Consider the following 23,892-nt stretch of genomic DNA (forward strand, 5'->3'; position numbering starts at 1 on the left):
AAATCGCTTTATTTATGGTAAGTAGACTTAAATTATATAGTGTTATCTGATGATCTTAAGTCAAAGTTTATAAATCTTACATCACTTTAAATAAGTAATATAAAATATAATAAAGTTAATTCAAAGTATTGAGTTCTTTGGACTGTAACTGATGTTATTTATGGAGAATAAATAATTAACTTATTTCGTAAGGACTTATTTCGTTGCTGTTTGCTTTGTATTATCATATAAATAACACATTTAGGTATTATTATATTTTGAAAAACGTGTTTCCTAGAATAATTAGATAATATAATGTTTATCGGTTACATAGAAGCTGCACTGCGCAAAGTCTGCGCATAATTGACGCGCGTGAGTCTTAGCCGGTATGAGCCGGAAATGTTCTGACGAACTAGCCCCGGAGGAGGTTAGTAACTTCTAAAATGATAATAATAAATACATATTAACAGCTAAAAACTTTAGCATATAACAAATAGCTTTGTTAGTTATGTGTTCATACTGCTATTCTGTTAATGTAATTCTGGATTGCGTTATATGGAACTTTTACACTACACGAGCATCGAGTGGCAGCATTAGCTAACATTTGACTGACTGCGTTTATGCAATCACATCATACAATATCATACGTTAGCATGAGTTTGCTGTGCACGCGCCCCCTCATGATCAGACGGCGGCAGGTGTTTTTGAACATGCATGTATGAATATGTCTGATAAAAGCTTTGATCTGAAGGCTCGCTGTTGTTTCAGGGGATGGAGGTGGACTGCACGCCGGAGGAGTTGTCGAGGTGTTTGTTTGAGGAGCGCTTTGTGGAGCTGGGGGAGGTGAAGGACATGCGGCTGGAGGCCGAGGCGGTGGTCAGTGATGTGCTCTTCGCGGTCACAGACATGCACGTCTCTCACAGTCTCTCCAGTGGACTGGATGTGGCCTACATTAACGTGGAGACCAGAGAGGGAAAGCGATACTGCTTGGAGCTCACCGAGGCAGGGTTAAGGGTGAGTGAGGGATGCAAAACATTTAAACATGGTTTTCACTGTAACACTGACAATTTGATGTTTTCCTGGGGGTGAGGATGGGCTCCACTTCGGATCTACACATCTGCTTCAGCCGTCTGGTGGTCCTCGGTCGTTTTAGAGCAGGGTTATTCAAATCTTGCTCTGGAGGGTCAATGCAGTGCAGAGTTTAGCTCGAACCCTAGTCCATCACACCTGAGCATGCTAATCAATGTTTTGGGGATCATTAGATAATCACAGGCAGGTGACTTTGATCAGGGTTGGAGCTAAACTCTGCACCGCATTTTAGAGTTTTAGAGTGAAAAGATTTTAATTTTTCACAATTGATTACTTCATAAGAATATTAATGAACTTGATGACTTATGTGTGTGGAAATGGTTAGAAAATGCTAAATGGTCTTTAAAAACATTGTTACAGTTAATGGTCATAATTGACCACCATAGGTAAAAAATGGGAAATATATTTTATAATATATATTTTAGAGCTATATTCTGGAGTGCAATCTACAAAACAGCTTCGATGACTTCGTCATTGATCGTTTCTAAATATATATTCAAAATTAGTGGTGAATGTGGTCATTGTTAATTTTAGACCAGATAAGTTTGTATTTGTAATGTTTCATATCATTCGATATCGTTAATTATAGAATATAGAATATATATATTTTTTTTTTTACTGAGCAGCAAAAAAAAAATACTAATTTAAATGACCCAATTTAATGAGCCAAACAACAACTAATTTTAGTTGTAACAGTCAAATACAAAACAAAATTGAAACAAATATCTCCTTTTTTTATGTGCAGATTAGTGCCATCAGACGTGCAATCTGGGTTATGTGAAGCAACAGGAACAATTTTTGTGAGCGAAGAAAACAAAAATAATGACTTTATTAAAAAATTCCTTTTTGTCAACGGTCTCCTCTGTGTCACTCCATATCACCGTACTGTGTCTGCTCTTCTGTGCCCTCCGTGCCACAAGGATGCGCTGTTTTATTAGGTATGACGACTTTTCTGGACCCTGACACTGTTATTTACTTGGCAGTCTTTGGGACAGTCTCAGCCTCCGGGTTTTCATACATAATATCTTAAATAATGTTCCGAAGATGAATGAAGCTTATACGTATTTGAAATGACATGTGGTTAAGTGATTAATGAGAAAACTGTCTTTATGGGGTGGAGTAACCCTTTAAGGAAACATTTGGCCTGTTTCCTGAGGCCAAAGGAGGGCGCATGAGCAAAATAATGCACCTCACTAAATGATTGTCTATTTAAAAAAAAAAAATCGCATAACGTATAAACTAATATTTAGAAGTCCAATATGATTTGGTATATTCCATAAACAAATAGCATCATTTATTTATGCAGTAGCTCCCAAACTGGGGGCGTGGCAAGGCTCTGGGATCGTGTACTGTGCGTCTCCAATATGCGTTCTGTGTCAATGGCTTGGTTTCAGTTTGAGCCTCACCAATATCTTCTCTGCATTGAGCTTCTATATTTCTCTAATATTTTGAATGGAAAACACAGCATCAGCACATCTTGTGCATTCAACAAAAACAATAAAATACAACAAGGACATTTCCATCCTCATGCATCTCATGCGCAGCTGACAAGGCTCTCTGACACACCTAAAATTCAAATGAACTGTTTTTGCATTAGAATGCAAATATTTACTTATTAAATTTGAATAATATTCCTTTTTTTTTTATTTATCAATTTGTTTCCTCATCACAGACAGACACCGCAATAATGTGCCTTCAAATGAAAAAAGTGTGAAACTGTCATGATGATAAATATCAATACCGTTTAATCACCCAGGCCTAATATAGACTGCCAGTCAAAAGTTTGGGATTGGTCAGATTTGTAATGTTTTTTTTTTTTCTTTTTTTTTTTAAGTCTCTTCTGCTCCTCAAATCTGTATTTATTTCACCAGAAATACAGAGACAAAACAAAATGTAAAATTGTGAAATATTATTGCAAGTTAAAATAATGGTTTTCTATTTTAATATACTTTCAAATATAATTTATTCCTGTGATTCAAAACTTAATTTTGCAAAGCCTTCAGTGTCACATGAACATTCAGGAGTCAAACTTTAATTCTGATGTATTATCAATATTGGAAACCGTTATAATGCTTAGTATTTATATATTTTTATTTATCAGGATTTCTTGATTAATAAAACGTTTAAAAGAACAGCATTTCTTCAAAATAGGAATGTTTTGTAACAGTATGCACTACCATTCAAAGGTTTGGGGTCCTTTTTTGTTTTAAGAAATGCTTTTATTCGGTAAGGATGTGTTAAATTGGTTAAAAACAAAGTTATTATAAAGACTTAGTGTTAGAAAAGATTTCTATTTAAAATAAATGTTGTTTCTTATTTTATTCCTCAAAGAATCCTGAAAACGTATCACAGGTACCAAATATATATATATATATATATATTAAGCAGTGCAACAGTTTCAAATATTGATAATAAATCCTCATATTAGAATGATTTCTGAAGGATCCTGTGACACTGAAGACTGGAGTAATGATGCTGAAAATTAAGCTTTGCATCATAGAAATAAATTTAGTTTATTTCAATCAGACACATTCGCCAATGTTTTAAGAAAATAATCTCAATATTAAGATGCAGTCTTTATTAAATATGCCGATTTAAAATGTCAGTAAAAAATTTCACAACCAGTTGTTTAAAATAAACTTTGATTAAACGCATCCGAACACTGTCTAGCCACACAGGAGCGAGTGCACACTTGATTTAATCACCGGCAGTGAGCACTGCTGTTTGTCAGCGTCTCGTTCTGGTGAATCATTAATATAACTTTATATTTGAAAGTATAATAAAAATGGAAAACTGGTTTTAAATGATAATAATATTTTACAATTATTTGTTTTATTGTTTTGGTCAAATAAATGCAGCCTTGATGAAGAGAAGTGTGTGTGTGTGTGTGTGTGTATGTATATATACACTCACTCACTCACACACACACTAAATTAATAAATATTATTGAGACATGTAACATTACATTCAATAATTTCTTAAATAGAAACATGAATTTCTTTGGTCTGTTTTGGCCGCTGAGGAACACCAGAGGAATCTGTGTAATGTCTCAAACGTTTCTGCTTGTTGTTCTGTAGGTGGTGGGCCACGGCTTCGATCAGGTGCATGAGGAGTTGAGCACCCAGTATCATGAGACGGTTTACTCGCTGCTGGACTCTCTCAGCCCCGGATACAGAGAGGCGTTTGGAAACGCTCTGCTACAGAGACTGGAGCGGCTCCAACAGAACGGACAGTGAGCGCTTCGTGTGCCGCTCTCTGCTCAGAGCATCAGTGCTACCCTTTTCAGTTCCCAGCCTGTCATGTTTTTATGTAGATTTGACAAACTGACTTGCCTGTGATGTTTTAAGGTATTTTACTGTTATTTGGAGAGGTATCACTGCTACGACCCAGATGAATACTCCATTTTTATTCATATTTATGCGAATGAAATGCCCCTCAGAAATATTGCCGTGCTGTTTTGAGGACTATGGGGAAATGTTTGAACTGAAGTCTTTTGTGTTCACGTACTAGTGCTGGGTCCTGCGTAAATATGAGTTTTAGAGCTCCATACTGTACTTCCATCAAAAGTATTAACATTCAAACATATCAGATGCCTTACTACTTACATAGAGATTTCTTACAATTCAGTTTTCTTTCTTTCAGGTTTCAGTTGAACCTGTCCTCAAGGTAGTTGTTATTTAAATATCCTGATACGTTAAGGATCTTCTCTTCCTTCTTTTGTTTGCTACAGATAATTTCAAATCAGACCCTTTTGAGAATGTAAAAACTCATCGATTGCTGCTTTGTTTTCTGTCTCAACCTGTCAAATTTAGCAGTGAGGATTGAAAAGCCAAAAAACACGGTGGCGATAACCACTTCCACCCCCAAAAAAGTATTTTATTTAATTTTTTAATAGAATGGAGCCTTTTTCATTTGCAAAAGAGTTGCACAGTATCTTTTTTACCCCGCATTCACATCACATAACTACAGCATGTTCAGCTTTTTGCTGTAAAGAGACCTCTCGTGTAATATTGTCCAATATTGTTTTTTTTTAATATGGTTTTAAATAATGAATTTTTTTTTTTTTTTTTGAAAGATTTGAAGTTGCGCAGAACCCTTGATTTACTCATCAAAACAAAATGTTGAATATTGCACAGAATTGCACTAAATGAGATAAAGCAGCCATTTGCTGACTGTTTGAAAAATGAAAGTGTAAAAATATGCTTTAAAGTTACATTCCATTTAAGTTCAGTGTTGAGCAGAAGGAAGAGATCCGTTTAAAGAAATGCATTAAAACAGGAAGTTGTTGTACGATGGCTTTCTACCTCATGTGGGGTGTTTATTTGGACCTCTTTAGCATGCCTGTGAAATTGACGTGTGTTTCAGCTGGTTTGGGATAAGGCTGCTGATAATGCTATGCCGTTTTGTGATAATAGGGACAATGGACAGAATTCTTCGTCTGGTTTTAGCAAATACCTGTGAAACCCACTACTCTCTGTATCTGTCCCAGACAAACCTGCTGATAATTGACCGCATGTTTGCAGAGATAACCAAGATGAAGAAGTGTTTTGATGATATACATGGCACAAATATCTCCTGTACCTGACGGAATGCGGCTTGCTTTTGTTTCATTGTAATAAAAGCACACATTCGAATGCTACTTTGGTTTGATGATTCTGGTTTGTAGGTAATAGTCTTCTTTTGCACAAGCTTTAGAATCCGTGTGTTGTTATAGCTAGTTCACAGTAAAAATAATTGCAATGAGTCAAAGACAATATAAACCAAATTTATGCTAATGTTTGATGTTAAAACATGAAAAACAACCGCAATTTCTGCTTCATCATAATAAATTCATGTGTTGCATAGTAAAACACATCTGCCCTAGTAACCACCAGGCCTCAAACACATGACAGGTGACCTCTCATACAGAAAACAGATCTGAAACTGAAGCAAGAAGTATTGGACAGTCTGCTTATTTTCTAACAATGTATTCATTTCCTTAAAAAAAAAAAACTATCACAGATTTTTAAACTGCAGTGTAATATTAATAGAAAATATTTCTATTTTGGAAAAATTCTGTTCTTTTGAACTTTTGAACCCCACCCACAAAAAAAACACTGATAGATCAGGATATAACACTGAAGACTGGAGTAATAAGACTGGAGCTGAAAATTCAGATTTGAATCACAGGAATAAATTATATTTTACAGTATATTAAAAAAAGAAAACATTTTAAATTACAATAATATTTCACAATATTTGTGTCTTTGATCAATTAAATGCAGCCTTAATAAACTTTTTTTTTTTTTTTAATTTTTAAACATTAAAAATCTTACTGATCCCAAATGTTTCAACAACTCTCTCTCTCTGTGTGTGTGTGTGTGTGTATGTGTATATATATATATATATATATATATATATATATATATATATATATATATATATATATATATATACACACACCCTGCAGGAATCCATAAACAGAAGAAAAACAAAAATCAGTTTACAATAAAAAAATTTTTATTTCAATCAGACACATTCGCCAATGTTTTAAGAAAATAATCTCAATATTAAGATGCAGTCTTTATTAAATATGCCGATTTAAAATGTCAGTAAAAAATTTCACAACCAGTTGTTTAAAATAAACTTTGATTAAACGCATCCGAACACTGTCTAGCCACACAGGAGCTAGTGCACACTTGATTTAATCACCGGCAGTGAGCACTGCTGTTTGTCAGCGTCTCGTTCTGGTGAATCATTAATATAACTTTAGAAACAAACTAGGATTAGGCAATTTCTGTCGAGTGGCACTGTGTGCATAGTTAAAGACCATACATTAAAACGACAAATCTGTCACGGTTAGAAAAAAAGTATTAGAATAAATCATAAAATCTGCTTCTACTAACATAAATCGAAAAGGTCCATGGAAAAGGCACGCATTCAGACGCCTCGGTTCTTAATTGTTTCCCTTTGTACGCATTTTTGGCTTCAGTGTTGGCCTTCTCAGTTCACAATCTGAACAGGGAACTTGATGCAAAACAAATCTTTGCTGGAGTCATCTCTTAATTCCCATTCCACCACCAGTTTTATCTAATAAACAAATCAACAATGAGGAAGTGAATGCATGCAACATTATAGCACTGCACAGAATTAGAGGTAGATTAGGACGTTTACACTTACTGCTGGATACTCGTCCTTAACGGGAAGCTGGTTGATGTAGCTATATGTTTTTTGCGGTTCAATAGGACACTGGATTCCAGACTTGCACCCATCTGGTTGAGGAATTGGGAAGGGGACGGGGAGGCCAGCGACCACTCCGTGAACCACAGCAGAACTGGTCTGACTCTCAACATCTAGGGGGGACAGAAACATGCCGTAAGATTTCCTTCATTTAGATCTGGTTTATTTGAGCTGTTGAGAAGCCACTCACTGCTGGTGAAGGTTACATTGACTGAATAGGACTGTCCCTTGTGAAGCTGGCATGGCTGAGATGGGCAGGGCTGGATGTTGACCTCAGCAACTTTACCATGTTCTGAGCCTGTAAGGGGAAGAGGAAAATTAAAACAAGGAAAATTAAGATTTTAAAAGACAAAAATATAAATTATGAACTTCATAAACAAAGTACTTACCACAGTCCACAAACTTCACCTGCTCAGCATTAGTGCAGGAGAGAAAAGACAGTAAAACTACGCCGAGCACACGGTAGTCCATGGTTCAGATGAATCCTAGAGAGAACCAAACAGAGTACAAACACTAGTTTTACACATAGTTTAACATTACATTTCACTTGAGAGTGAATCTCTCCGTAGTGTCTGTACACTTCCTTATGAAGATGTGAACGTTAATAATTAGTAAACACAAAACACAGGAAATAGCATAACGCGAACGGGCTTTCAGCTCAGTGGAAAAAGTAAAAAATACCAACTAATATAATTAAAATAAGCTTACATACCAGCTCTTGTTTTCACACCTTACTTCCTCGTCACAAGATCTGAATGACTGTGCTCCAGTCCAGGGCTGTCTGGTTGGGCGTCTGAATGACGTAAGCGCAGTTTCGGCAACTCTTAACCAATAGCAATGACTCATGGATATGGTCTGAAACAATGATGACATTGTGTTGCCAGATGTATCAAAATCACTTTGTGAGGCTATTTTACTTGCTCGTGTTATTGTTATTAGAGAAATAAAACGTGTGTGTATGCGTGTGTGTTTCTCATTTTCAGCAGTTGAAATAAACTTTAGACGCCAATAGTTCATAAAATGTCTGCACATTTGTATTATATATGGTGAAAACTATGTAAAACCATTTTAAATTTGTTTTAAAATACATATTGAATTGCGTTTGAGAGGTTTCATGTGTAACAAACTCGTTTTCATACCTCAAAGAGAGATCCTGCAACAATTTAACACGCTGGATACAGATTTTATGTACAATTAAATTAAATAGTTTTAATAAAAAAAGAACAAACTCTGCCTCTCATTTGCCACACTAACTGAATAATGACCCTGACTGTGTTTAAATGTTAACAGTTTATGTCTCGGGGTAAATTACAAAAATCTGGCATCTGTTAGGCTTGATTGGGCAAAATGTGAAATTTGAATCATAATTTATGTTACAGTTATCAGCTTATTTTTTATATTTAAATAAGAGTTCACCACAAAAGCACACAAGTACAGTTTAATTATTCTTTTCAACGTACAGTTTTAATAAAAAAATTTTTTTAAAATAACAGAAATATTAGTTTTAAATCAAAGGGTTAAAACACTGATTCTGGCAACCCTTCTCTCGCTAACTCGTGATAGCTCGTCTCGCGCGTGCGCAGTACTGTCCGAGTTTATCGAAGATGTCATTCGCCAGGAGACTGCTCACAAGCGCCACTAAAACAGCGTCATTTCACCTTCTCAAGTATGCACGAATTAGCTGAATGACAGCGATGCATTCAGGATGTATTATCGTATATAATACGACTTTGTTTGGTACTTTATCTTCAGATATTAGCTCATGCTCGTAGCATAGCTAGCTAGCTAGCTTGAGCACAGTTGCGATAGTGAGCTAACAGCACAGATGACATGATTTCATAACACAAACTGGCGCTTATGCATGACTACTTATCGCCACATTTGAATTCAAATATTTGATTAAGTGATGGTAAAATTATTCGCTTGTTTTCAATCTGTTTCACATTTATTTTTTATGTAATGTAATCCTGTAGTTATGATGTGCATATCAAAACTCCTTAGGCATGAAGGGCATTGTGTGAACAGCCATTGACTGTGACGTGTGTGTTTGTTTTTGGCCAGAGTTGAGACCGTGAGAGCATGTTCAGCTCCTCTCAGCTCCAGCAGTGCCTCCTCTACCAAAGAGGAGCATCAGACCCCATCCAGCAGTCCGGCCGAGAGCATCCAGCTCAGTGAAGCCTGTGTCAAGGTTTGGCCTCATCATAGATCATAGATACTTCAGTGATCACATTTTTGGAAGGAATTAATAAACCAAGATATATTTTTTCCTCCAGAGGCTCGCTGAGATTATGGAGAGGGGAGAGTATCTGAGGATAGCAGTGGAGGGAGGCGGATGTTCGGGATTCCAGTATAAATTCTCAGTGGACAGTGTTAAAAATGAAGATGACAGGTAATTGAAAAAAGAAAGCAATGTGTGTAGACACTTTCATCAAGGAGTGTACAAACAGGACTTGGGAAAAGTCCAATTTTATGATCCTTTTTATTTCACAAAGAGTCACTCGGCGATATTTCAGAAAATGTTTTTCATCAACATCAAGAGGTCAATATGCTTTTAATATTTTGCATTTATTAAATTTTTGCAGCCAATTTACCAAACCTTAAGACGTGGTTCCGAATACAGTTTTCATAATTATTTTCATATTTTATAGCAATAAACATGAGGTAATCTTGGATTTAATTATTGTTTATCCGTTTTAATAATAAATAGCTATTGAGAAAACCATTATTTTGTTTTATTTAATTTTGAAGAATGGTATTTTTCACAAAAGAATAGTATTATAAAAAATGATTTTTTTTATTTTGTATGCAGAAACTTTAACAGTGTTGATGCCATAGAAAGAGTCTGAATTATGTTACTAAATATTTTATGGTTAAATAAATTTAAGGAGGTGAGATCACTGTGGAAGCCCGTTTCCGCCACTGAATAAAAAATAAAACAAGGTAATTGTGACTCTTTAATCTCACAATTCTGACTTTTTTTTCTCAGAATCTTGCAATTATGACTTTTTATAACACGCTATGTTGAGAAATACAGTTCCGAAAAATATTCAGAGATATAAAGTCGCAAGTCTGACTTCCATTATTATAAATTCTAAATTTGCAAGTAATAATGTCAAAATTGCAAGATATAAAACCGAAAAGTAAAAATTGTGAATTTATGTATCTGAATATTTGTAGGATATTTATTTCTCAGAAGAGTGTGTTATAAAGTCAGAAATTGTGTGATATGCAGGTGCTGGTCATATAATTAGAATAACATCAAAAAGTTGATTTATGTTATATTAGTGAAATAAATCAAATTTTGATGATATTCTAAGTATATGACCAGCACCTGAAAACTCGCAATTGCAAGTTATAAAGTCAAAATTTTTGATTAATAAAGTCAGAATTGCAAGATATAAAACCGAAAAGCAATTCTGACTTTATAACTCGCAGTTGCGAAGTCGGAATTGTGAAATAAAATTAACAATTACCTTACCTTTTATTTAGTGGCTGAAAAGGGCTTCCATAGATCACCATTTTAAAGATGAGGGTGCAGAATTTTACTGTAAAATCTTTACTTTTTATGCTATGAAAATTTGATCTAACCGACCAAACATTTCTTCTAGTTCTTTCTCTCCAAAGAACACAAAGTTTGTGCCTTTGTTCCCGAATCAAAAGTCTTAATGTTTGTTAGTGATGGGAGAAACAAACCTTTTTACAGCTTTGAGTCAGTTAAATCAAATTCTTTCAAATTCAAATGTTTTATTGAAAGTGTCTGAAATGCAATTAACAAATCATCAGATAAATAATATGAAGTGCCTGTATAATATGTGTTCTTCGATTCATTTGCAGGGTTTTGTTTGTTTTTCTACACAGGCCAATCATAGAATATTAACTATTACTCTTCCTTTTATTTACACAAACCTCTCATTAAAAATGTCTACAAATCTGGGCCGCTCTCAATGATTCATGGCATCCTAACTGTAAACCATCGGCATTTGAAAACAGTTGTGATGTAACAAAGCCTCATTTACTGAAATCACGTGACTTTGATAGTACATCGTCTAGCTGACTACGTCTTGTATTATTATTTTTATTTTATTTTTTTTTCTAAAATCCTGTCAAATGTGCACAAACTACTAGCTACTACTAAATATTGTAGAAACATAATTTTCTGTAAAGTTGCTTTGTAACGATTTGTATTGTAAAAAGCGCTATACAAATAAACTTGAATTGAATTTGAAAGTTTAATAAATGATACAAACCACCGGTTCGAAACAAATGCTATGCGAAGCTGTGAAGATTCACGAGGCAGTGTTTTGGAAGGACCATATGACTACTTTTATTGATCTTTTGCATTTATTTTGGGCTCTTTCTTTGCAGAGTGATTGAAAAGAATGGTGTGGGGATAATAGTTGACCAGGACAGTCTGGAGTTCGTCAAAGGATCCACCATTGACTTCAGTCAGGAGCTCATCCGTGCCTCCTTCCAGGTGTTGAAGAACCCACAGGCTGAACACGGCTGCTCATGCGGCTCGTCCTTCTCCGTCAAAATCTGACGCCCATCCTCTCTTCATCACAGCGTTATAGTTTATGAAGTCGCTCTTGTGTGCATAGTTATGTGCTTACAGAAGATCAGCCAGAAGCATGATGATAAGCTTACGTGAGGGGTTCTGATATGCTAAATATTAAAATGACCACAGAGGATGTAATAGAAGAAAAAACTCAAATCAGACTCTACAGTTGTTGGTGTGTTGTGTGTGTATATAAGGAAGATTGTAAATATATTTCTAATAAAGTTATAATATAATATGATTTCCTGTTGAGTTTATTCTTTTTTTTTTTGCAGGAGAAACTGAAAATATTTAATAACTGTGTTTTTACATGGACGTGGCATATATACGTACATCTTTTTTTATTAAACTTGGCTTTTAAGAAACATTTCACAAAAATATACAAAAGAATGTCTTTACAAATGATATTTACATTGATAAGAAAATCAAAATGTGCATTAAGTACATCTCTTTAGATCCGAATGATACTGAAGGAGAGAAAATGTTGCATTTGATATCTTGAGTTCACCCTGAACCTCGACGATCAAAGGAAAATAAAACAATAAAAAATAACGTATGTGATGTTATAAAGACTTCAGCAGCAAGATGAACAGTGATTTCTGATAAGACACCATTGAAACAAACAAATCGTTTCATTTTTTTTTTGAGGGATTGGAATTGCATTTCCATTTTTTTCTTTTAAACTTGAATCTCAGACATGAAACACCAAGCATTAAGTTCATACCTACTCGCACAGACGCACAAACAGACATCTCAAGTTCACTAATCGAGCTAAAAATGCTACATATGAGGTTAGGGGTGTCATCTACTGTTTAGGGAGATCACGTTCAAGACCGACATTAACAGACCACTGGACCACCACAGTGAGCAGGTCAAGTATACAGTGCATAGAATGCTTTGGCATGCTGACATCCTAGAATATAACGGCAGTGTTACATTCAGGGAGAAGGCCACGGGAGATCGAAGAAACCTCAAGAAGAACCACCAAATCAAACCAACATAACTACAATATTAGAACAGAAAACCAGTATCCCCAACACAAAAAAACCACACACCTTAATTAACAAAAATATGGGTAAGTTTAAGGCTAATCGTACTTAGTTCTTTTTCACTTGGAAGAAAATCTTGATCGACTCCAAAATAATTACGTTCCACAACTTGTAGCTCAGAATTGTCCTTTTTTTTTTTTGGTTGTGGGGTAAACACACACACATCTGACAGATCTTTTACTGTGTGTTGGGTCATGTGACACTTTGGCCAAACGATCATTCAAAAACAGCTGAGTTGAGGAATGGGTTAAGATGCATGGATCTGGTCCCGGAGCAGACGGGTGATGTTCCTCATCTCACCAGTCGCTTCACTCGCGCTGTCAGCTGGGCTTGTGATGGTTTGGAGGCAGGAGAGAGGAGACTGCATGCCCTCAGTGAGGAGCGTGAACACACCGCCATACAAACAGACTGAAACACACACAGAGAAAGCGTAACAACATCATTGTAGAAGCATTTAAGCATTCTGCAGTGTACAATTAACTGATACCCAATGGATTTCCTCCTGCACTGTAGTGTCATGTCTCTTTAGTTTTTTTCGGCTCATAATTTTAGCTCAGTTATGTTTATACACTTCCATTCAAAAGTATAAGGTTAGCAAGATTTACATTTTTGATTTTAAGATATTAATACTTTTTGATTCCGCAATGATGATCGGTTTTCAACACTGATAATAAGAAATGTTTCTGGAGCACTAAATCAGCAGATTAGAATAATTTCTGAAGCATCGTGCTAAAAAAAAAAATCAGTTTGCCATCACGGGAATAAATTACATGTTAAAATATATTCCCATAGATAAGTTGAAATTGTAATAATACTTCACAGTGTTACTATTTTTGCTTTATTAACTTTGTGTCTGTATGTGTTTGTAAACATACAGTACATACACACACACACACACACACACACACACACACACACGTGTGTGTGTATGTATATATATATATATATATATATATATATATATATATATATATATATATATATATATATATACACACACACACACACACACACACACACAATCATAATGAAATGTCATTAATAATACAAAGAGATAAATTGTTACTCATTATTTTCGATATCCTGTCAATATTATAAATTGTGTTTGTGTACCAACTAAACTGATAACTAGACACACAGTGAAGCCAACCACGGAAACTATCTCAATATGCTTATTCAAAAAAAGGAAGGGAAATAAAGAAAATACAGCAATATGGGGCCTGTTAGGAACAGAATGTCACCAGAACAAGCACCTTCTATCATCGCCTCCGGCGCTGACGACAAAGCGGTCCCCGCTGGTGAAGCGGATGTTGGTCAGGTGGGCAGAGTGGCCCAGAAAACGCTTGTGTTTGGCCTGAGGAAACAGATTCTAGTCAGAAGATTTGCTGTTTTATCCTTGAAGATGCAGAAGTGTGTGCAGAGCGGGTCAGAGCACTCATATAATGGAAATAAACATTTTAAAATCCAATTAACCAGCTGAACGTTTGAGAATGTTTTGATCTGTGTTGGCCACAACTGTGGTGTCCTGTCACATGCTGCGGCATTTCCTCAGCATTCAGTAAAATACAATATGCAGAGACAGCGGAAATTAGTCTGTGGTTTCTATTTATCTGTAGGAACAGCATTATTAACCCTTGGAAAAAGAAGTACACTTTTAAGATGACTTATTACAGGAAATAATATACTTTCAAATAATATACTAACCTTATATGTATTTAAATGTGAACTGAATGTAATGTTTACAGACTGCATGTTATTGACAATTAAATAGAAATCTCACACTTTCACACTTTTACAACACTTTATTTCAGGAAAAATGGGGTATACTTACAAACTTCTCCGGACACGGAAAGTCGAACAGCTTTACCATTCCAAAGTCATCGCCTGTGACGATGTTGAGGCCGGAGTGAGACACACACGCGCAGGTTACATCGGCCTTATCCGTGTTCCTGGACCAGATCCCCACCACCTCATCCCCGAGGACACTACAGAGACACCCAAACAATTCAACACTGCAGTCATTGTCAACCGTCGCTTTATTGATTTCATTTTTATTCTATGGGATAGCAGCAGTGCTGGGACCACCAACTGTTACCCAGAAGGTCTATAATAAAAGTACACCAGGCAGCAAAACAAGAGTTAAAAAATACATTGGGAAAAAACAAACATGCTGAAATCACACACAGGATTTGTTTCCTCCGAGGACCAGAGTTAGTTGAAAATAGGTACTTTGCCATTTCAGTTTGGTCTGATTGAGAATACACATATACACAGAAATGTGCTGCAGTCCGTTACCTTGTCCATGTGGCCCAGGTTATTCTGTCTATCACCGCTTGCTCAGTGACCTGCTTCCCAGAAGGCACCTCATAGACTACACGTTTATAAGCACCAGTAGACAACTGCAAAACACGCAGACGGAGACAGAGCTGATCGAAAGATGTCTGGCACAGAAACAGCACAGAAAGTCACTCAAAAACCACTTTGAGCTTAAATGGTGGAAGAAGAACCTCATATGTTTCTCCTTTTAATGAAATACTTTGAGTGAAGGATATCTTAAGGCAAGGATACCTAAACATTTTTTGTCAGCCGAACCCATTTGATGTCAAATATTTACTTCCAGTATAAAGCCTTTTTAAAGACTTTTTAAGTTAATATTTCAATAACTTATGAACACTCTGATACGGATTAATCACAGTCACATGGCATGCAAGTATCTGTAATATTCATTACAGTTAAGTGTACAAGGCTTTCTTTTCAGGCGTTCAAATGAATCTAATAATGCCCCTTAGCTGTTCTTAATTCAATGTAAACCATGGTTTCTTGGGGTATATTGCTTTAAAGTGTAAAAAAAGTGACGTGACATTCAGCCAAGTATGGCGACCCATACTCAGAATTCATGCTCTGCATTTAACCCATCCAAAGTATATACGTCTATACACACACACATACATTGGAGGTCCAATGCCTTGCTCAAGGGCTCCTCAGTAATGTTATTTACTGGCCCGAGATTCGAACCCACAACCCTAGGGTTAGGAGTCAAACTCTCTAACCACTAGGCCACAACTTCCCACAAACACCTGTCAGAACAATCAGCAGTATATTTTAACTATATTTCAAAGATAACAGAATTATGAAATTATATACTTAAGTCCTACTTACATTGGTTCAAAAAGCCCTCAATTTATTGCATTTATGTCACAGTGTCTGGTCTGTGTATCCCTGGGTGTCCACTAGTGGTCTCACTTCCCCATATAGTCACCCCACTGCAGGGACTACATTTCCCACAAGCCTCTGTCCCATTCATCACTGTTAATTGCACACCTGTTAATTGCACTCAGCTGTTCACACTTTCATCGTTTTCACCTGTCCATATATATCCTGTTTGTTTCTTTCAGTTTGATGGAGGCCTTGGTTTATGTCACCTTACTTTTTGTGTTCCTAAGTGTTTATCATGTTTCCTGTTTTGGACTGCTTTCGTGGATACTGACCTCTTGCATGTCTAGATTACGATTATTTGGATTCTCCTAATAAAACACTGCAAATTGGATAATTGTGTACGTCGTGAACATTTCAAATAAATGTACATTTGAATTTGATTCTAATTTAGAGTATATAATTGCTGTAAGCGCTCTTCATAAGTTCAGTTCAGTTCAGGCAGTCATCATTCTCTCATACAAACCAGTGAACCCACACAAACTCAGCCCGACGTGCTGTACCTGCACATAGCAGCTGTCCGCAGAAAAATCCATCTGCATGACAAAGCTAGGGATGTCCCTGCAGCAGTTGATGCGGTTGAGCTGCGGTCCTAATGTCAGGTCGTAAAAATCGACTGCGTTCTCACTGGAGCCCACAGCCAGGTAGAGCGAGTCTGGGCTGAACCTGAGGATAAGAGACTGTAGCTGTTGCAACGGACCATGTTCAAGTCAGAATGAAATAGCATTCACCTAGAAACAGCTATAAACAAATGTAATTTTATTTAAATTGCCTTTATTTTTTATTTTTTTTGGAAACACGACTGTACCCTCTAAAATAAAATAAAATCATTTTAGTGGATATGCTGAATTATTATCAATCTGTTTCATCAAATTAATTAGCATCAGTCTCACCTGATATCTTGTATGGCAGAGCGCCGATCTCTCTTCTTCCCCCAGATCTTGAGTGAGGTAACAAGGAGGATGATGAACTCTCCATTCTTCATGCCGATGGCCACCATGTCGCCCTCTGGGCTATAGCTGACTGCGCGTGCAGGATGACCCAGGTTTACTTTATTCAGCATCTTCTGTTTTCTCATACAAGAAAGCGTTTGAATCATGTGGTATCTCAGAAATAAAAATCACTGTGCACAGGCATTATATCATTTACCCTCTCTGAAATATCCCAGAGGCGCACAGTGCCATCCTCAGCAGCAGACAGGAAGACGTCTCGGCTGGGGTGAGCTCCCAGTCCCCAGATAGGACCGTCCATGTGGCCGTTCACCAGAATGTTACACGCTGCGTTCTTCTCACCAACCTCAATGATCTCAGCGTTCCGAGTGCCCACCAGAATCTTCCCCTGAACATTCAAGAAGAAGAGACTTCCTTTTATTTACCACAAATCTATCTGTCTGTCTGTGTCTGACTGTCTGTCTGTCTCTGTCTGTCTGTCTGTCTGTCTGTCTGTGTCTGTCTGTCTGTCTGTCTGTCTGTGTATGTCTGTCTGTCTGTCTGCTGTCTGTCTGTCTGACTGACTGTCTGTCTGTCTTTCGTCTGTCTGCTGTCTGTCTGTCTGTCTGTCTTTCATCTGTCTTTCGTCTGTCTGCTGTCTGTCTGTCTGTCTGTCTGTCTGTCTGTCTGTCTGACTGACTGTCTGTCTGTCTTTCGTCTGTCTGCTGTCTGTCTGTCTGTCTGTCTTTCATCTGTCTTTCGTCTGTCTGCTGTCTGTCTGTCTGTCTGTCTGTCTGTCTGTCTGTCTGTCTGTCTGTCTGTCTTTCGTCTGTCTGCTGTCTGTCTGTCTGTCTGTCTTTCATCTGTCTTTCGTCTGTCTGCTGTCTGTCTGTCTGTCTGTCTGTCTGTCTGTCTGTCTTTCATCTGTCTTTCGTCTGTCTGCTGTCTGTCTGTCTGTCTGTCTGTCTGTCTTTCATCTGTCTTTCGTCTGTCTGCTGTCTGTCTGTCTGTCTGTCTGTCTGTCTGTCTGTCTTTCATCTGTCTTTCGTCTGTCTGCTGTCTGTCTGTCTGTCTGTCTTTCATCTGTCTTTCGTCTGTCTGCTGTCTGTCTGTCTGTCTGTCTGTCTGTCTGTCTGTCTGTCTTTCATCTGTCTTTCGTCTGTCTGCTGTCTGTCTGTCTGTCTGTCTGTCTGTCTGTCTTTCATCTGTCTTTCGTCTGTCTGCTGTCTGTCTGTCTGTCTGTCTTTCATCTGTCTTTCGTCTGTCTGCTGTCTGTCTGTCTGTCTGTCTGTCTGTCTGTCTTTCATCTGTCTTTCGTCTGTCTGCTGTCTGTCTGTCTGTCTGTCTTTCATCTGTCTTTCGTCTGTCTGCTGTCTGTCTGTCTGTCTTTCGTCTGTCTGCTGTCTGTCTGTCTGTCTGTCTGTCTTTCGTCTGTCTGGCTGAATTAACATTCAAAAGTTTAGAGTCGGTAAGGTTTTGAAAGAAGTCTTGAAGTTTCTTATACTCAATGAGGCTGCACTTATTTGATCAAAACTACAGTAAAAACAGCAACATTGTGGAAATGTAGTACAATATTTTTCTAATTTAATACATTTTAAAATGTAATGTATTGCCATTAGTCCAGTGTCAAATGATCCTTCAAAAATCATTCTAATATGGAATAAAAGAAAGGTTTCTTATATTATTATGAATGCAGAAAACAGTTTAGCTTCTTAATCATTTGTGGAAATGTGATACTTATTTTTTTCGGGATTCCTCGATAAATAGAAAGTTTATATGTATATAATTCTTATGTAACATTACATATGCCTTTATTGTAATACAGTCCTCACAGTCCTTGCTGAATAAGCATTATAGTATTGTAGTTTTATAAGGTATTACAAGTATAAATCTTTTTTAAAAAATAACCACAAATTTTATTTATTTATTATATATAAAAAAAATAGTGTGGGTGAGTTGTTGTGTAACACACACACAGAGAGAGAGAAAGAGAGAGAGAGAGAAAATAATAAAAAGAAAAACATTATCATCAAAAAATATTTAAAAACCCTGTTGGGGACAAAACAAAACATCATCAACCCACAGAAGGCATAACCCATTGGACTAAATCTTTTAAAAACACATTAATATTAAATAAAAAAATAACGGGGCACACATTTCTACTGAGGAATATTCATTAATTTGAGGAAAAATAAGATATGCTAAACTTCTTAATGTCCTCCCAGAGGTCCAGTATTTCTCATCCTCTGTGGCAGTGCTGTACCTTGCCCCTGCAGACGGAGCGCACACAGTCTATGATCTGACCCGTCTCCAGTCTGAAGGCTCTGCATCGCTTCAACTCCTGATCCCACAGTTTGAGCGCACCTCCCTCCTTAGACCTGCAGAGGATAGCCCACACGAATCCTCTCATTTACTACACCACCTTCTGAGAACATTCATGCAGATTCAGACAACAAAATATTTCAGCTATCTGGAAAGGTCAAGCCACTTACGGTCGTTCCTTGCCCCCCGTCACGATGAGCCCGTCACGTAATGTGGTGTACATGGTGAACACGGGTCCAGTGTGAGCCTTAGCCACGATTCTCACTAGAATGTGTTCCTTCCACACACACACATCTCCACTAATGGTACCTGTAAATGTCAAGTTATTCTGAAAAGAAAACAAACCTGCACTAATCTAGTGACCTCTAAGAGAAAGACAGCACAAACATGGCAAAGCACAGCATTTTATATCCTTTCAGTGATACTTTTACACTGAATCATTTAATTTGTTAAAATCATATGCAATGTTTTGAATTAATTCTTGAGGTAAGATCTTGTCCATTTAAGCTCTGACACACAAGTGCACAAACAAATGCACAAATGTACACGCATGCTTGCATGTATACGTAAATATCTACTCACACATTCATATCAAGGGATGTCTTATGCTATTTTTAGTTGATCGTTATTTTGCAACTCTCAAATTTCATTCATTTTGTCTGTGTGTGTGTGTGTGTGTGTGTAAATTGAAATATGGCATACATAACCGTTCAAAATTTGTGGAGCATACTTTTTTTGTTTGTTTAAAAAAATTAATACTTTTCTTATTGTTAGGCAAGGATACAATACATTTATAAACAAATGAATGAAAAACAATAAAAAAATATAAATATTATAATTATATATACATAATTTTTTTTTTATATATATTAGATTTACATTTATATATATATATATATATAAAGTTTTCCTTTACAAAGCAGATCAAACTACTTCAGCCTTGGTGAGCAAAAGAGAATATTTAAAAAACATTTAAAAAAAATTTACCAACCCCAAATTTTTGAACGGTACTGATTATATAGAGCTTATGTTAGAGTTCCATTCCGATTTGCATTCATGTTATCAACATTCTGCAAAATCTCTTTTTGTATTGGTTTGGAGCACCGTGGTTTTTTTAACTTTAGGGTGAACTATGCCTTCACTTCTCCATCTCTAACAACAATTATAAGGCGAGCTGAACATCATGTAGAAACGGAAGAACACTTACAGCTCCAAATGCCACTGAGAGCATGGTCTGCATACGGGCATCCTCAATGGAGCTGAGCACTCCTTTCTTACTGAGCAGGGACCTGCCGGCCAGCGTCCAGAACCGCACGTGTTTTATCCCCACTGACACAAACTGAGTGTCCGAATCTGGCCGGAACTCTGCCACAAAGATCCTCTGGGTGTGACCGGCCCGACTTGCTACTTCGGCACCTTTGAAAAGAATTTCAGATCCCAAACCTTAAAGCAGAGTGCTGAGTTACCTCTGTGTGTGTGTGTGTTTGTTGACCTGTACCTTCCTGCCACTTCCAGATGGTGAGGGTGTGCTGGGGGTCCAGACCCACAGAAAGCAGCAGTTTGCCGGTGGCACTGAAGCTTACAGAGCAAACGCCCATAGAATGATGACAGCGCAGCACAGAGAGGGTCTGTTTATTCATGGCTTCCCACACATGGATAGAAGGAGATGTGGCTGAAAATAAAAAAATCTGTTGCTTAGATTTGTAAAGTGATATAGCTGTATTCTAAAGCAAAATTCTTATGTTTGCCAGTGCTTCAATAATCAAGTGTCAATGCGAGACAATGTTTCATTGCAACTGTTTTTGGTTTTAAATGTACACGGTCTCTTACCTGACATATCACCGGCATCACCTAAGTAAACAAAAACAGCAGTTAAACATAACAGGAACTTTCAATTTCATCATTTTTAAAACCACCGGTGCATAATTAAAAGTAACTGTCCAAATACAAAATTTGGCTTTTTTTTCTTATTAAAGCTGCGGTAGGGAACTTTTGACGCTCTAGCGGTTAATAAACAGAACTGCTTGCGTCTTGCGGAAGAACATTGTAGCCGGATCTACTTCTCTCTGTTTATGTCTATGAAGAATCACAAAGGTACTGGGTTACTCCGCCGCGGTACCCCCGAAGCAATCTAAAATAGTCTGAATATAAACACTTATTATAGGTGCACCCTAGTGATTCAGGACAAGCTAAAAACACGGTTTGGAAAATGGATTCATTGTGTACTCGCTTATTATATACATTTTTCTACATTTTGAACACAAACAAAGTTACGGACCGCAGCTCTGATTGGTTGTTTTTTACCGGGAGCGATGGAGTTTCTGCAAATGGCAATAGGACACTGGGAGGAGCCAGAGGAGCTTGATTTTTCACAGATTATCTGTCTCATATTCTACTGTCAGCACATAATGACAGGTTTAACAAATATGTAAAAAATATATTTTTACAAAAGTTACCTACTGCAGCTTTAAGAACAAATGTGCCAAGCAACATGTGGAAATGGCAATAAATCACAGCAAAGCACGGGAACCATCTCATACATGTATCCTTTCAGTTTCAGACATCCAGATTTGCCAAAACACAGAACCAGACTGTGGTCAAAAATCGAAAGTATATTTCATTGTGATCTTTTTATCTCATCAAATTCTTCCAAGACCTGTGCTATCAATGTTCATTTTCGATAACTCTAACTCTATGTATCATTGTACCATTTGTTGGATTTTAGGAGAAACATCTGGGACAAAGTCAATACCTGGGCAGTCAAGGTGAGAAGAAAAGGGTAAATGTTTTCACAAACGTACCTACTTGGCCAGTTGCCACCACGTTGGGGAACTTTGGGTGCTGATTAATAGTCAGGCACAGAATGTCATCACTGTGTTCCAAATAGAAACTCTGACAGGCTGAAGGAAAACAAACAGAAAAACAAATAATGCTCCACAACATTTTTTTTGTCATGTCGTCATGCCTCATTGAAAAAAATCCATATCTAAACTGTGCTTGCTGCTTACGCCCATTCTGGCACATTTAAATGTATTAAACATGCATTACATATGACAAGCACCTTTAGTTTTCTCCCCACCTGTTGTTAAATTTAAGACGACCCCTACTGAGGCAGTGTGGTAAATGATGTCCGCTCCTTCATTAAGGTAATGCACATTGTTACGGCAGTCGTTGCCTCTGTAACCAAACACCAGTTCCAGCACCAGGTCCTGCAGAGAGAGTCAAAGAGGGGTGTCTGAAGTCAAATACATGTCAACAGCAGAGGGTCTGGCTCTCAGGATTTGAAAGGACATGCACAGAGAAACCGTCCTGCAGTTTAATCAAGAGAGGCTAGAAAGGACAGGACAGAAAATGAAAGGAAAGAAGGTATTATGCATACAAACATATTCTGATTTGCCCATCACTCACCTCAATGGGTCTCTTTTTCTTGCCCACGTTGTTGGTCTGCAGTTTCTCTGGCATTGGTGGTGCTCTGCTCACTGGGGGTCTGCACCCAAAGACAAAAAAACACAGCTACTTAATCAGTCTTACAGCAGTAATGAGGTCAGGCAGTGACCAGGTGAAAAGGACACCAGACATCTGGTGAATGATGATCCGGTTTCACTTCAGGTTTTCACTGTAACATGTTACCAAACACAGAGGTTCTGAGTCAGTTCTAGATGGGATAGATGGTGATGTACAGTAAACGTTTGGGTGAAACCTTTGTAAAACTCTGCAAATTAAAAACAACAATAAAAAATTGTGAACAATGAGGAGAGATCGGTCTAGTCTTACCTCGAGCCTCTTTAAAAGCAGCATTAACAGAGAGAGAAAACATTAGAAGTGTGTCAGTTGAGCAGTTCCCTCGAGTGCTCCAGAAAACAAAGAAGCACACCACAGGGACACTGTACAACAAAATACAACCAAAATGAATAAATGTTGTCCATGTTGACTCGACAGCATGTGTCAAAACACAAAATGGCCCACAGAGCAGCAGTTCTGTTTAAAACTAGTTCAGTCAATTCATTTCCTTTACTCTTAGAGAAATAGTTCACCCAAAGTGCGTACTCACTGCCATGTTATTTCAAACCCATGTGATCTTCTTTCTTCCTTATAGCACAAAAGGTGAAGGTCTGAAGAATGTCTTGGCTACTCTCTTTAATATAATGAACTTGAAGGTGGACTTCAGCTGCCAAGCTCCAAAATCACAAAAAGCAACCATGACTGCTATATTCTGTGTCTTCTAAATCCGTATGATTAAGTTGCTATTCATCTAACTCTCCAAGCCACATTCATGTGAGTCCCTGAGAGAAAAGGTGTGCTAAACTGAACTGAATATGAACCTGTAGTCTGCTTCAGAAGTTTCACATAGAGCTGTTGAGCAATTGATTAAATCGCATCTAAAATAAAAGTTTGTGTTTACATAATGTGTGTGTGAGTATTTATATGTATAATATATAAATAAACACATACACACATACATTTATATATTAAAGAAATGTATTATATATATATATATATACACCTAGACACACACACAGTACACTTTATGTAAACA

General features: G+C 37.1%; 4 protein-coding genes across 7 annotated transcripts in view; 2 read left to right on the forward strand and 2 right to left on the reverse strand.

Annotated features, from left to right (window-relative positions):
• The first annotated feature begins 296 nt into the window (after positions 1-296).
• On the forward strand, positions 297-5,707 carry LOC128031575 (GSK3-beta interaction protein). 2 transcript variants are annotated; one of them, XM_052619895.1, is made up of 3 exons: positions 297-406; positions 748-993; positions 4,146-5,707. In XM_052619895.1, exons 1-3 carry the CDS (start codon positions 368-370, stop codon positions 4,302-4,304), a joined length of 444 nt encoding a protein of 147 aa, XP_052475855.1. In that variant the 5' UTR covers positions 297-367; the 3' UTR covers positions 4,305-5,707. The 2 variants fall into 2 exon arrangements, with proteins under 2 accessions (XP_052475855.1, XP_052475854.1); XM_052619894.1 differs by having other exon boundaries at positions 355-677.
• Positions 5,708-6,549: 842 nt separating this feature from the next.
• On the reverse strand, positions 6,550-8,115 carry LOC128031574 (NPC intracellular cholesterol transporter 2). 2 transcript variants are annotated; one of them, XM_052619892.1, is made up of 5 exons: positions 8,000-8,115; positions 7,677-7,772; positions 7,478-7,585; positions 7,228-7,400; positions 6,550-7,137 (listed from the first exon to the last, which is right to left on the reverse strand). In XM_052619892.1, the coding sequence occupies exons 2-5, from the start codon at positions 7,756-7,758 to the stop codon at positions 7,051-7,053; spliced, it is 450 nt and encodes a 149-aa protein (XP_052475852.1). In that variant the 5' UTR covers positions 7,759-7,772; positions 8,000-8,115; the 3' UTR covers positions 6,550-7,050. The 2 variants fall into 2 exon arrangements, with proteins under 2 accessions (XP_052475852.1, XP_052475853.1); XM_052619893.1 differs by having other exon boundaries at positions 8,018-8,041.
• A 706-nt stretch (positions 8,116-8,821) lies between these two features.
• isca2 (iron-sulfur cluster assembly 2) lies at positions 8,822-12,083 on the forward strand. The gene is made up of 4 exons (XM_052530554.1): positions 8,822-8,953; positions 9,349-9,475; positions 9,561-9,676; positions 11,653-12,083. Exons 1-4 carry the CDS (start codon positions 8,892-8,894, stop codon positions 11,825-11,827), a joined length of 480 nt encoding a protein of 159 aa, XP_052386514.1. The 5' UTR covers positions 8,822-8,891; the 3' UTR covers positions 11,828-12,083.
• A 62-nt stretch (positions 12,084-12,145) lies between these two features.
• Positions 12,146-23,892, reverse strand: part of eml5 (EMAP like 5) — a 77,548-nt gene continuing 65,801 nt past the window's right edge. For both annotated transcript variants that reach the window (XM_052530552.1, XM_052530551.1), the window contains 15 exons: positions 22,764-22,842; positions 22,435-22,564; positions 22,157-22,255; positions 21,186-21,206; positions 20,854-21,027; positions 20,563-20,771; positions 19,526-19,683; positions 19,297-19,411; positions 17,254-17,442; positions 16,998-17,170; positions 16,608-16,770; positions 15,187-15,290; positions 14,723-14,876; positions 14,145-14,245; positions 12,146-13,299 (listed from right to left, as the gene is read on the reverse strand). In XM_052530552.1, the coding sequence (XP_052386512.1) occupies positions 13,263-13,299; positions 14,145-14,245; positions 14,723-14,876; positions 15,187-15,290; positions 16,608-16,770; positions 16,998-17,170; positions 17,254-17,442; positions 19,297-19,411; positions 19,526-19,683; positions 20,563-20,771; positions 20,854-21,027; positions 21,186-21,206; positions 22,157-22,255; positions 22,435-22,564; positions 22,764-22,842 (1,906 nt within the window). In that variant the 3' untranslated portion in view covers positions 12,146-13,262. The remainder of the gene's footprint in view (positions 13,300-14,144; positions 14,246-14,722; positions 14,877-15,186; positions 15,291-16,607; positions 16,771-16,997; positions 17,171-17,253; positions 17,443-19,296; positions 19,412-19,525; positions 19,684-20,562; positions 20,772-20,853; positions 21,028-21,185; positions 21,207-22,156; positions 22,256-22,434; positions 22,565-22,763; positions 22,843-23,892) is intronic.

Source organism: Carassius gibelio, chromosome A17 (assembly GCF_023724105.1).
Source record: "Carassius gibelio isolate Cgi1373 ecotype wild population from Czech Republic chromosome A17, carGib1.2-hapl.c, whole genome shotgun sequence".
Lineage (NCBI taxonomy): Eukaryota > Metazoa > Chordata > Actinopteri > Cypriniformes > Cyprinidae > Carassius > Carassius gibelio.

What these genes read in the sequence shown, in the direction of transcription:
- LOC128031575 (XM_052619894.1), top strand. Translation starts at nt 600, where the DNA reads ATGCAATCACATCATACAATATCATACGTTAGCATGAGTTTGCTGTGC. An exon ending in TCATGATCAGACGGCGGCAG is followed by an intron (nt 678 to 747) that starts GTGTTTTTGAAC and finishes CTGTTGTTTCAG; the next exon opens with GGGATGGAGGTGGACTGCAC. An exon ending in TCACCGAGGCAGGGTTAAGG is followed by an intron (nt 994 to 4,145) that starts GTGAGTGAGGGA and finishes GTTGTTCTGTAG; the next exon opens with GTGGTGGGCCACGGCTTCGA.
- LOC128031574 (XM_052619892.1), bottom strand. Translation starts at nt 7,758, where the DNA reads ATGGACTACCGTGTGCTCGGCGTAGTTTTACTGTCTTTTCTCTCCTGC. An exon ending in CAATGTAACCTTCACCAGCA is followed by an intron (nt 7,401 to 7,477) that starts GTGAGTGGCTTC and finishes TGTCCCCCCTAG; the next exon opens with ATGTTGAGAGTCAGACCAGT. An exon ending in TTAAGGACGAGTATCCAGCA is followed by an intron (nt 7,138 to 7,227) that starts GTAAGTGTAAAC and finishes TTTGTTTATTAG; the next exon opens with ATAAAACTGGTGGTGGAATG.
- isca2 (XM_052530554.1), top strand. Translation starts at nt 8,892, where the DNA reads ATGTCATTCGCCAGGAGACTGCTCACAAGCGCCACTAAAACAGCGTCA. An exon ending in TCAGTGAAGCCTGTGTCAAG is followed by an intron (nt 9,476 to 9,560) that starts GTTTGGCCTCAT and finishes TTTTTCCTCCAG; the next exon opens with AGGCTCGCTGAGATTATGGA. An exon ending in GTTAAAAATGAAGATGACAG is followed by an intron (nt 9,677 to 11,652) that starts GTAATTGAAAAA and finishes CTTTCTTTGCAG; the next exon opens with AGTGATTGAAAAGAATGGTG.